The 12,604-nt window shown below is 51.2% G+C and overlaps 6 protein-coding genes across 6 annotated transcripts; 3 read left to right on the top strand and 3 right to left on the bottom strand.

The window, feature by feature from the left end:
* Positions 1-4: 4 nt before the first annotated feature.
* NET1 (Net1p) lies at positions 5-3,670 on the bottom strand (the record flags this gene model as incomplete). Its single annotated transcript, NM_207714.1, has 1 exon — positions 5-3,670. One exon carries the CDS (start codon positions 3,668-3,670, stop codon positions 5-7), a length of 3,666 nt encoding a protein of 1,221 aa, NP_982361.1.
* Positions 3,671-3,925: 255 nt separating this feature from the next.
* Positions 3,926-4,819, bottom strand: FPT1 (chromatin-associated RNAPIII regulator FPT1; the record flags this gene model as incomplete). Its single annotated transcript, NM_207715.1, has 1 exon — positions 3,926-4,819. The coding sequence occupies one exon, from the start codon at positions 4,817-4,819 to the stop codon at positions 3,926-3,928; it is 894 nt and encodes a 297-aa protein (NP_982362.1).
* A 638-nt stretch (positions 4,820-5,457) lies between these two features.
* On the top strand, positions 5,458-6,540 carry AGOS_AAL179W (AAL179Wp; the record flags this gene model as incomplete). The annotated part of the gene is made up of 1 exon (NM_207716.1): positions 5,458-6,540. The coding sequence occupies one exon, from the start codon at positions 5,458-5,460 to the stop codon at positions 6,538-6,540; it is 1,083 nt and encodes a 360-aa protein (NP_982363.1).
* A 289-nt stretch (positions 6,541-6,829) lies between these two features.
* On the top strand, positions 6,830-7,447 carry AGOS_AAL178W (CAP domain-containing protein; the record flags this gene model as incomplete). The annotated part of the gene is made up of 1 exon (NM_207717.1): positions 6,830-7,447. The coding sequence occupies one exon, from the start codon at positions 6,830-6,832 to the stop codon at positions 7,445-7,447; it is 618 nt and encodes a 205-aa protein (NP_982364.1).
* Positions 7,448-7,722: 275 nt separating this feature from the next.
* On the top strand, positions 7,723-11,319 carry SCP160 (Scp160p; the record flags this gene model as incomplete). Its single annotated transcript, NM_207718.1, has 1 exon — positions 7,723-11,319. One exon carries the CDS (start codon positions 7,723-7,725, stop codon positions 11,317-11,319), a length of 3,597 nt encoding a protein of 1,198 aa, NP_982365.1.
* Positions 11,320-11,536: 217 nt separating this feature from the next.
* YPT52 (Rab family GTPase YPT52) lies at positions 11,537-12,154 on the bottom strand (the record flags this gene model as incomplete). Its single annotated transcript, NM_207719.1, has 1 exon — positions 11,537-12,154. The coding sequence occupies one exon, from the start codon at positions 12,152-12,154 to the stop codon at positions 11,537-11,539; it is 618 nt and encodes a 205-aa protein (NP_982366.1).
* Positions 12,155-12,604: the final 450 nt, after the last annotated feature.

Here is a 12,604-nt window from a genome sequence, read left to right on the forward strand (position 1 = left end):
CTTTTCATTTCTTCTGAGAATCTCTGATCAAGGAGGCAAATCCACTACTTGCCTTATTTTTACGAAGGGCTTTCGAGGCGGATTTTGCGCTAATAAAGTTGTTACCATCATCTGATGAATCGCTGGAGTCGCTGTCACTATTATCAGAGTCACTAGAATCGCTACCATCATTTGTCTCTTGTTCGCTTTCGTCAGAACTAGAGTTATTAACAACATTTGGTGCAGTTTTCTTATAATTCACTCCCTTTTCCCTTACGTCCGGCACTCCGCGGGATGCCAAATCCGAAAGAGAGCTCAAAGAGCGATTGCTTGTACCTTTAGATTCTGTTACTCCTCGTGAAGTAATCGTTTTTGCTGTCGATGGAGGAGATATATGGTCCAATAACTTAGTTAGCGGGGCCGTATTTGTCGCTTCATTCGGAATTTGGGTGGATTGTGGCACCCCTTCCAATTCAGAAGATAAAGATTGAGGCACATGCTTCACTGGGGCACTTACTGAGCCTTTGGGGGGCTGCACTATACCTCTCCGTGGTTTCTTCATGCTTATCCCTTCGTCTTCTGTCGAGGAATCCATAGAATCATCGTCATCATCGTCAGCACTATCATCAGATGAGGCTCCGGATGTTGAATCCATAGGTTTAAATTTATCACTAACTGTAGGTACGATTGACTTTGACGAAGTCTTAGGCGTGTTTTTCTGTTGCTGAATTTGTTTCTGGGAACTCCCTTGCGGAAATCTGCCCTTTGTAAACTTCGACCTTAGTTCATCGAGCTTTGAAACCTTGCCGGAAGGAGATAGATTAGTAGACCCTGCATCAGCAGTCATAGGCTTTTCGTTGACTTTATGTGGTGCGTTCGCAACAACTTTATCCTTTTCAATCGCTGTTTTCTTTAGAATTATACCAGAGAATGAATCTTGTTTCTCTTGACCATTTTCATGTTTCGACGGAGACCCACTCTTTGGGCGGTCAGATGAATGCTTTTCTAGAGGAGTTTTAGCATCCGCCCGCTCATCATCCGAGCTTTCAACAAATTCTGGAGTTTGGTAAACTTTTTCCTTTTCCTTCTCCTTCTCCTTCTCCTTCTCCTTCTCCTTCTCCTTTATCCTTTCCTTGCCCTTTTCGGTGTCTTTTTCCTTCCCCTTTGAATTACTAGATCTCTTAAGTGTCACCGCTTTCTTGTCAGCATTAGCCGTCCTCTTCACAGGTGTTTTCCGTTTAGACGTCTTTTGCTGCAATGATTTGTCTTGTGTAGAGCTATTATTGTCAACTTCTGATTTATCAGCTACTGCTTCTTCTGAGTTCAAAACCGAAGATTGGGACTCAGCCACTGGCGACTGGGAACTCGTCGCAGTCTGCTTAATTTGCGCATCTATTTGAGCTGCCCTAGCGCGAACCGTTTTTTGGGACGAGGGAACCGCTGTGTCAGCGGGCAAGCCTGTCTTCTTTGAATTTGTTCTAGATGGCTGATTTGTATCGGATTTCTTCCCTGCTTGCTTTTTCTGTGTGGATTCAACTTTCCTGGCGGGAGCGAGTTGGGGCTTTAATGCTGTTGAGGCGGGGGGATCCCCCTGTTTCGATAGAATGGCTTCTGGCTTCCCTGGCACTGCAGACGACATCAAAGTAGGAGTAACAATTGGGGCCACCCTGTATTCAGGGTTACTCGACAAAGTACCTGAAGCAGCTGCGGTAACGGCATGCTCAGAAATAGAAGGATGTACTGTCCTGCTTGATACAGGGTTGTTGATATCTTGAGCCCCCGTCAGAGTATCCTGCACAACCGATTCTTTCAACGGATGTACATTCAGCTTCTTTAATGCGTTCGATTCGTGGACATATACACCTTCATTATCATCTGATGCAATATTATCACCCTGGTTTTCTTCGCTATATTTATTTTTTTCTTCCCCAGAGAACACATTAGACCTCGACGTGCCTGAAGAAATAGACTGAGCAGCCTTTTGAGCGGCGTGTCTCTGAGTACGCCGAGGAATTATATTCCTAGGATCGGGTGACGAGTTATCTATGTCTTTGTTCAGCACAGTAACATAGGGTTTCTTCTTACGGGATTGATTACTTGAGGTCGGTTCATCTTCGCTTGCAGAGTTCTTAAACCTAGGTGGTAAATCAAAGCGCTTGCTATTAAAAATCTTCAGTAGCTCTGATTTTTGGAAGCTCTTTTCCCGTTGGGTTTCTGGCCGATTCACTACCACACTGCCATTCTGAGAAGCCTCTGATTCTTCGTCGCTAAAGTGATCCTTTCTAGTAATGCCGCCTGTAGAATCCTCATGACCCTTGTCTGAAGCCAAACCCTTGTTCAGCTTACTTACTTTCTTTTCCAGAGAGCTCTTCCTAGGAGAAGGCAGTTCCACCAGTCCAATATTGTTCTTTTCAAATCGGGACTTTTTCGTAGGAGAACCCTGGTCATCTGCAATGGTGGAAGAAGATTGGCGCGTAGCCATAGTCGGCCCACTACGCTCTAGCTCGTTCTCGTATGGCACAGCGGGAACATTATCCTCTGTGGAAGAGGAAGAAGAACTCAGATCCTCGTCTTGTTGCATACTTGGGTTATAAGGTTTCTTCATCGGGATTCTAGACGGTCTCGCGGGAAGGTCAACAGCAGGGCTTGCAGGGCCTTCCTTGAGTTCCTTCTCCACTTCCGAAAGCCTAGGCTCGGGGATCCGCAGCATGCCTGAGGTTATTCGAATATTCGTAATTATAGGCGTAGCTGTACTTTTCTGTGAAACCGTCGATTCAGACAGAACAGTGGGACCTGTCAAGCTAACCCTGTTCGGCGTTTCTACCATGCTAACCGGCCTCATAGGAGTTCCCGAAGGTAACCGCTGCTGCCTCGATTTGTTTGGGTCCACGGTTTCCGATTTCGATACAGCGTTGTCGTTCATGTTTATACGTTTCTGATCCATACCGGAACTAATGCGGATTGGAGGTGACTGCGGCGGTGGCGGCGGGAGGATGGATTTATCTGCCACATCATCGTCCTCAAAGTCCGAATTCACCTGCTTCTTCGTGGGAGGTGGGTAGATTTGATTAGCTAATGGTGTTGAGACACGCAATGCCGATGTCTTAATGCTTGCACGCTTCTTCGCAACGTTAAGGACGGCCGCTTGTACAGAGCCCCCTGCTGCGGGTACGCCCGCCGCACCCGTGTTCAGTTTGCGTTTCTTCATGTATATAGTACGGTCCCCCGCGGCTTCATCTAAGTCATTCCGTAGCAGCACGCGTACCGTGTTGTCCATGTTAAACACATCCTTCACCACGAAGTCTGGGTCCAGATCACACTCGTTCACATCTTGTAGCGTCACAATCTCCGGCTCTTCTGCCAACCCTGGATACATCTTGGCACATTTCTCCACGATCTCATCTGCTAGTTCGTATAGACTATTTGTCGGCTTTGTGAAGTGCAAGAATTTACGTCCGCGTGCACGCCGAATATGTGCACCAACTAGTCCCGATAGATAAACCGCGTTGGCCGACGTGTTGCCTATCCCGGATGAAAATTCGCCCCTGCCCCCTGCTATGCTAGAAGTGGATATTGGTTGAGCGTGGCCCTGTGCGAACCCGCTGTTATCGAGCGATCCTGCAGGTAGTCCAACTACCGGTAGCTCCGTCTCAATGCTCGGTGGAACAAGCACCACTTGAAGCTTATACATTGTTGCTCTTTGACCGCCTGCACAACTCTGCTATACTTGCTGGTGTGCTTAATGAGAGGTAATTTATTGCTTCCAATTTTGCAAAATGCTATGAGATGGGAAACTCTACGTCGGTGATCACGTGCTGAAATGCTGAGAGATATATAGTGTCTCTAGTATAATGTGGGTCGTTAGAAGCGCGATATACGTAAGGTATGTCATCAGTAGGTATAGGTAACATGCATAGCCGCAACTCGCTCGCGGCTGCGGCGCACGCTATGCCTGGACAGGCCTATGGCCGTGCCGACCGGCTGCTTTCTTCCGGGGTTTGGCCACGCGGCCACGAAGGGCTAAAGCGGGCTCCTCGAACAGCTCGAAGTTCTCTGCCATAGAGCGAAAGTATGTTTTAAAGTTGGCGTCTAACTGAGTGGCTGGCAGGCCGTAAGTGTAGTGGACGCTTGATACAGAGGATTCTCGCGAGTCGGCGGGCAACAGGCTTTCCGGGGAGGACGTGCGCGTGGAGGCTGGCGTGGAGGCGGCACGGACGCGGCGGTCATATGCTCGTAGTTGGCTACGCACGGCGCGCTTACTGGTCTGCACGGTGGCCTGGAGGGCAGCCAACGCGACCACACCACGCAAGGTTACACAATCATCGTCTGCCACACGCTTAGCCGCCAACATGCTCTCCAACAGCTCGCGGAACTCGGCCCAGTCTATCTGCTCGAGCGGGAGGTTGAGCCGCCGTAAACAATCCCAGACATACTCCATGTCAAGCCCCTCCCGCAGCCCCTGCAATTCCCGCGGCAGCCCCCCGCGCTCGCGCGCGGGCCCGCCCGCGCCCGTGTACATCGTCGCCACGATGCTGTCCAGCCGCCAGTCCGCATCTGCGGCCTTCCACAACGAATATTCGGTCGTCACCTCGTTGTATTCCAAGATATAGAACGGGCACGCCTCGCAGTCCGCGTGCGTGTCGCACCCGATCTTAAGGTTCCCCGTGATTGTCTCCACGGTCCCGAGCCGCAGTGTATAACGGTCCTGCACCCGCCCCACGTACGCCTCAACTTCTTCCACGCACGAGTAACGCCGGAGGAGGCACAACCGGACCCGTGGCATGTTCTCGCCTGAATAAACATATAGTTCTTCCATTTCGCGCGCCTGGAGCGACCCCATTAGCTGCCAGCGCTTACTCTTCGAGTGATCTTTGTGTCCAGGTAAATAAACACTCCGCTTTGCCACCCCGCTTGTTGCTCAAGCCGCCCATATCTGAAACAACGTGACTCTAAATAGCAATGACTATACAGTCGCGATTTACGGCGGCAGCCACCGATGTGCTGTCCCGAGCATCGCTTGCTGTCGCGAGCCAGGCACCGATGCAGCGATAGCATGGCTCGTATGCCACAGGAATGCAGTATCACGTGGGAAGGCTGCACGCGCAGCTCGAGGTCAGCATTCCAGGCGCGATCTAGCGTGCGCATAAATGTTCTTTATCTACGGGCTATCGGTTCGGATACGGAAGCGGACATTTTTCAAGGCGCACCGAAAACGGCAGCGAGGCCTTCTCGAATTAGAGTGCAGGGCGGGGCATGCTCTGTCAAGAAGATGAGAATGGGTGCCTGCATAACGGCAGAAGTGTAGCAAGTTGTCAAGACTGGGCTCAGGTGGGCGTGGCAGCCAGGAGGAATGTGGCACGTCATCACACTGGGCAGGGTATATAAGTGCTCGCGGCGGCAGATTTGAAGATCGGTGTCGCAGACCAGCACCCCACCCCTGTCACTCCTTCGCAATCCAACTATTGTCTTTCCTTTAACATGCAAATCTCTGCAGTCGCACTCTCGGGCGCGGCCTTGCTGGCCTGTGCCAGCGCGCACCAGCACGATCGCAAGAAGCCGCATCTGGTGGTAGTGTACGGTGATGTCTACGTGAGCGGGACAGATACATTCACGAAGTACTATTCGAAGATGACAGACAAGCTTCCCGCGAGCGGGAGCGATGGCTGGAGCTACTCGTGGTCGACGGCCACGTCGTGGACTTCAGACAGCGTGTCTACCGAGCCCTCTGCCGAGCCCACGTCCACTGAGCCCACCAACTTGCCCGAGGTTACCAGCTCACCCGCGACGCCTGTCCAGCCAACTAGCGCGCCCGAAGAGACATTTGAGGAACCCACCGAGTCGACGTCTGCCGAGCCCACCAGCTCTCCCGAGCCTGTGAAGTCTGCCGAGCCCACCAGCTCTCCCGAGCCTGTGAAGTCTGTCGAGCCCACCAGCTCTCCCGAGCCTGTGAAGTCTGTCGAGCCTGTGAAGTCTGCCGAGCCTGTGAAGTCTCCCGAGCCTGTGAAGTCTCCCGAGCCTGTGAAGTCACCCGAGCCTGTGAAGTCACCCGAGCCTGTGAAGTCTGCCGAGCCCACCAGTTCCCCCGAACCTACCGGATCCCCACAGCGCAGCAGACCTGCTGGAGGCCAGAATGGCGCGTCATTCGAGGAAGAGATTCTACGCGCACACAACTCTCGCAGACAATTACACAAGGACACCAAACCTCTAACTTGGTCTGAGGAGCTAGCCAAGTTTGCTCGTGACTTTGCCAACCAGTACGACTGTAGTGGTCGTCTCGTCCACTCTGATAGCCCTTACGGCGAAAACTTAGCTGTGGGATACCCTACCCCAGAGAAAGCGGTCAAGGCTTGGTATGACGAGATCAGCGACTACTCGTACTCCCACCCTTCCTTCAGCTTCAGCACGGGCCATTTCTCCCAGCTTGTCTGGAAAGACACTAAGCATCTTGGCTGTGCGGTCAAGAAGTGCGGCGGCTCCGTCGGTGACTACCTCATCTGCTCATATGACCCCGCGGGTAACTTCCTGCGCAGATTTGGTGAGAATGTTGCACCTATTGCTTGAGTAAATATGATACATACCAAGAGCTAGTCGCTTGGCGAGCGCTGACGCCCGCCCCGCGTCAGCGAACCCAACTGACGCGCCCTGAAACACATACACTACGCCTTTGAACCACATTGCGCCCTGAACCGGCGCTGCGCCTGCGTCACATTCCTGAACTGACAGGAGCGGGTCCCTTAATAGTCGCCCACTCTGAAACCGCCCTCTGACGCGCTTCCTGCCGGATCCAGTATAAGAGCGGCCGCCCAAAAATGCCAAGCTACTGGTGGGGCACGTGGCGGCCCCACCGCCCATGCGTGCCTGCCTCCTCATACCGCTGCTGCTCGTGGCGGCTACCGCCCGCACCGTAACCGTTTCCGTCACCGCGACACGGACCGTCACGGTGATCTCCGCAGCCGCCGTTACCACATTGCGCACCACCGTGTTTACAACTGCGTACCGCACCCAGACCACCCCGCTTACTGAGACGCCCCTATCACGACCCACGGCTGTCAACAACACTTTCGCGTCCGCAGTGCTCGACCTGCACAATGACTACCGCCGCCGTCACCACGCGGTCCCGCTGCGCTGGAACAGCACCCTGTACACTCACGCACAACATTACGCAAACAGGATACTTTGCAATGGCTCACTGGTCCACTCAGGCCTGCCGCATGGCGAGAACCTGGCGCTCGGCTACAGTCCGGCAGCTGCCGTCACGGCTTGGTACGACGAGATCGCCGAGTACGACTTTTCGACCCCCGGCTTCTCACATGCCACAGGGCACTTTACTCAGTTGGTCTGGCGCTCGACCACCTCCGTAGGCTGTGCTTATGTAATGTGTGGGCCATGCTACGGTCTCTATATCATCTGCCAGTACGACCCACCGGGCAATGTGGCCGACCAGTACGTGGCCAACGTGCTGCCATAGATAGCCTCGAGATCCTGGCGATGTGCTGAGTAGATTACGTGGGACGGGGAGCGGCAAATTTTTTCGGATTTCGCAGCGCGGGGTGCTCAAATCGGTGAAAAAATTGTGTGGGAGCGCACCGCCCACTGAAGTTTCGTGGCGGTCAGCGCATTACACACTCGAGATCCTTCACGACTCCTACCGTCCTGCTTCTGGTGCTAGTGGTTTACCTCTGTGTGTTCGCGGGTGCTTTCGTATATTGAAATTTTTGGTTAAGGTATCAGGATATAGCTGACATGGAATCGCAAGCCGCCGTTGAAGAGCCACAACACTCTGTGGTGATTGAGACGCCGCCCACGACGGCGGAGAGCTCGGAAACCCCGGTAGCAGACACAGCGACCGGCGCAGAGCCTGAGGGTGCCGGCGGGGCCGCGGTCGTGGCACCTAAGCGGATGCCAACGCGTGCAGATTTCCCGCCATTGAGCTCGGTGATCTTCGAGACGCAGAAAGTTCAGTGGGGGCCGAACATGAAAAAGCCGGAATCGCAAAGCGCGTCGCCCTCGCCCTCGCCGGGGCCTGTGGGCTCTGGAGCGAAACCGATGCGCTCGAAGACGATGCAGGAGGCGTTCTCGTTGGACCTTCAGACGCAGGTGACCATCAGCAAAGCGGAGTTTTCCAAGTTTGTGGTGTCGGTTAAGCAGTCGCACTCGGTATCGATCGAGTCGACATTGTCGAAGCTGTCGCGGACGTTCCTCATCACCGGCTCCCCCACGAACGTGTACAATGCGAAGCGCGAGCTGGTAAAGAAGTTGACGCGCCCCGTCACGGTTGTGATCCAGGTGCCGTCCAAGACGGTCTCGTCCATCATCGGACCGGGTGGGCGCATGATCCGCGAGATCACGAACGCGGCTGGCGGCATAAAGATCGACATCGCGAAGACGGCGGAGGCGGATGCCTACGATGCTGACCTTGACGATCAGCTGATCAACATCTCATTGCATGGTGATGTCGCTTCAGTCAACTTTGCGAAGGACAAGATCTTGTCGATTGTGAAGGAGGAGACGAAAAACGCTACCATCAGTGTTGCCGTCGAGAACAAGCAGCTCATCCCATTCATTTCGCTGGCGGACGTGGAGATTTCCGAGGACGTGACTGTGAAGGCCTTCCCTAACGGCTCTGAGAAGATCGTTCTTATGGGGCCACGCGATGAAGCGAAGGAAGCAAAGGTGAATGTTCAGAATTACTTGAACACTTTAGCAAGCAAGGTATCTGAGAAAAAGATTTCGATTCCTCGCAAGTTCCAGCCTCTGATCGATGCAGAGGATGTCAGGGAGAAATACAAGGTCTCCGTTATCTTCCCAACCGCCCTTGGTGATGATACTGTGTCGTTCTACGGACTGTCCGCTAATCTTGATGACGCGATCGCATATGCTCGCCAGTCGTCTAAGCAGTACATTGTAGAATCTTTGGAGGTATCCAAGGCTCACGGAAAGAATGTCGCTCATGCAAAGAATTTAATGTTCTACTTCGCCAAGTACGACATCCTCAAGGATATTAAGGAGTCGTTCAAGGAAGTGAAGTTAGTCTTACCAACTCCGGAGGAGTTGCCAGGTTTAGACAATGTGTCGATCAACATTATTTCGAAGGCGGATATTGCGGAGCAGACGAAAACTGTTCGCAAGCAAATCATTAATATAGTAAACCGACTCACTCCTTCGCATGTTCTAGCTGTTGATGACCTAGATTATGAGCTTTTCCACAAGGATATCAAGCAGGCGCTATCCAAGGCGGAAATCCCATTTGTTCAGCTCGGCGATCACTACGAAGGCGACAATACCGTGCTGCTATTTGCCAAGGTTGACGAAGAAGACTTCCAACCCTCGCCCGAGGAGGTGAAGGAGCATCTGGAGAAGGTTGCTGCCGTGTTGGATGAAGTACGCACCAAACAATCCAAACTATTCACTAAAATAGTGAACTTTGATGCCGAATTCCAAGTTCTACACTTTTCAGATGACTCCGTCACGTGGAATCTTGTGCTAGAGAACATTACTTCTGCTGGCGGCCATGCGCAGATCAAACTCCACACACCTTCGGAGGACGAGATAACCATCAGGGGTGATGAGAAAGCTGTAAAAGCGGCTGTGAAGGCATTTGAAAGCATTGCTGAAAATCCAAGTAAGAAGAGCAAGCTGACTGTTTCCGTACCAGCCAATACTGTTTCAAGATTGATCGGCCCTAAGGGAACAAACTTGGCTCAGATTCGCCAGAAGTTCGATGTTCAGATTGATGTACCTTCCGAATCTAACGATACGAATACTGAAATCACGCTAACTGGGCTGGAGTATAACCTTCAACATGCAAAGACTCATATCGCATCTGAGGCTAAGAAGTGGGCTGATATCACTACTAAAGAGCTAATTGTACCAACCAAGTACCATGGCTCCTTGATCGGCTCCCAGGGTACTTACCGCATTAGATTGGAGAATAAGTACAGCGTTCGTATCCAGTTCCCAAAGGAGGGTGAGGTTGTTACCATTAAGGGACCTTCTCGTGGTGTTAATAAAGCTCACGCTGAACTAAAGGCATTGTTGGATTTTGAAATCGAGAACGGTCACAAATCTGTGATCAACGTTCCAGTTGAACACGTTCCTCGCGTCATTGGTAAAAATGGTGATGTTATCAACGGCATTAGAGCTGAACTTGGAGTCGAGCTAAAACTTCTCCAAAATACCAAAACTGCTAAGGAACAGAACTTAGATACCGTTCAGCTAGAAATCACCGGCTCCAGACAGGCGATTAAAGAAGCTTCAAAAGCTGTTGATGCTATTATCGCGGAAGCTTCTGATTTCACCACAAAACAATTGGAAATCGATGCCAAGTATCACAAACTAATTGTTGGTCCTGGTGGAAGTACTTTGAAAGATTTCATCTCTAAAGCTGGTGGCGATGACATCAGAAACAAGACCGTTGACGTTCCAAATGCGGAGTCTACAAACAAGGTGATTACGATCTCTGGTCCAAAAACATTTGTTGAGAAGATGTCCAAGGCGTTGAACCAGATTGTACAGGATATCAAAGCCAGTGTCGCCAAGGAACTGAATATTCCAGCCGACAGACAGGGTGCTTTGATAGGTCCAGGAGGATCCGTTAGAAGACAGCTAGAGTCTCAGTTCAACGTCAGAATAGAAGTACCAGACAAGGGGAAGGAGGGCAAGGTTACAATTCATGGTCGACCAGAAGCCGTTGAAAAGTGTGAAAAGGAGATTTTCTCTACCATTATCAGAGATAGCTACGATCAGGAAATTATGGTTCCTGCTGTTTACCATGCCTTTGTTTCAGAGCGGGGTCAGTTGATCAATAAGCTACGGATGACTTACTTCATTAACGTTAAGCATGGTAACTCTTCCAAAAAGGCGAATAAACTATCGCGCTCTGAGCAACCCATTCCTATTGAGCGGGTGCGCGGCTCGGAAGGCGAAGGCACTAAGTTGACGATTGAAGAAGTATCTGCTCCTGAGGCATCTGCCAACGATAATATCCCATGGAGACTAACATACGAACATGTGGACCTATCTGATATTCTTGGAGAGGAGGGCAAGCATGCCATGACCAAGGAACAAGCCTTGGAAGCGGCGGCTGATCAAATCAAAGAGAGAATCGAACTAGCACCAAAGGCAAATTGCATCGGCTACCTCTGGTGCGAAAATGTTAAGAAGTTTAACAAGGTTGTGGGTCCAGGCGGCTCGAACATCAAGCAGATCAGAGAAACCACAAACACCCTGATCAACGTTCCAAAGAAATCCGACAAGGTTAGCGACATCATTTACGTGAGGGGTACGAAGGAGAGTGTCGAGAAAGCCTGTAAGATGATTTGCGACGCATTGAACAAGTAATATCGTCAGTCTTGCGATTAACTTGGCTTGACGTTAATTGCATCTCCCCTTCTTACATCTGTGAGTTGAACTGAATAAGTTTATAATAGATAACTATTGCGTATATCAGTCGATTAATAACGACGATTTTCCATACTTAAAGAAGGAAGGAATGACTATATAACGATGCAGAAGAAGTACCCCAGGTGCGAAACAGCGAGCTACAGGGAAAGTGGAGCTACACGCAGCAAGAGGTTGCATCATTCGTGGTTGGCCTCTGAAGCTGAATACTGGAGGAATGCTGAGGCTGCGCCGCCAGGGACTCGCGCCGCTGCTCGTAGAGTTTCCCCCCAATCCCCTGGAACACATCCAGGATACCCGTGCCGGTCTTGGCGCTAACCTCGTGGAACATCAAGCCATGCGCTTCTGCGTATGCCTGTGCTTCCTCGCTGTCAATCACCCTCGGCTTGCAGTCCTCATCCACCAAATCCAATTTATTGCCAACAAGGAAGATTACCAGATCCTCGTCACCAACCTTGCTCTTTAATTCGTTCACCCAGCTCTGTGCCTTTGCTAGAGAATCCTCCTGTGTCACGTCATACACCACCAACGCGGCGTTCGCATTCCTGTAATACATCGGAGCCAGCGATTTGTACCGCTCCTGTCCCGCGGTGTCCCAGATCTCAAACTTGATCATTGCGTCGTCGTGGTCCGCCAGCTTGATGGTACGGGACAGAAATGCGGCGCCGATTGTGCTTTCCCGGAACTCATCGAACGAATCCTTCACGAAGCGATGAACAATTGACGACTTACCGACCGACGAGTCTCCCAACAGAACTAGCTTGAACTGCAACATCAAGGGCCCTTAAGGAACAATATGAAACTTCACGAGTTCGAGAAACGTTTACAGCTGTGCTTCTGTTGTAAATGCTCATGAAATGTGGCAATTTAAGGGTGAAGTGGACTTCCGGCCGGCTCTTCCTTGTACCAGACGTTCGTATGTAACTATATACACGTGATAACCTGGTTAGTCAAGAAGCGTCGTAATGTCGTAATGCGGTGTACGGGTGCACTAATGTACCCGGACATTTAGCACGTGATCGTAATTAAAATGAGGAATACCGACTATTAATACCAGTTTAGCTGGAATAGTCGTGCGGTTGCAACAGTGGCCGGCGAGTCGTAACACTAATCATATCTAGTGACAGTTTTATCGCGCGTAGCGATGGGGCGCAGTATTGCGACGGTATCGTGCAGATTAAGCTAGTAACCGAGTATTATATCAAGAGCTACTGGTTTATAAACC

Source organism: Eremothecium gossypii, chromosome I (assembly GCF_000091025.4).
Source record: "Eremothecium gossypii ATCC 10895 chromosome I, complete sequence".
NCBI classification, from domain to species: domain Eukaryota; kingdom Fungi; phylum Ascomycota; class Saccharomycetes; order Saccharomycetales; family Saccharomycetaceae; genus Eremothecium; species Eremothecium gossypii.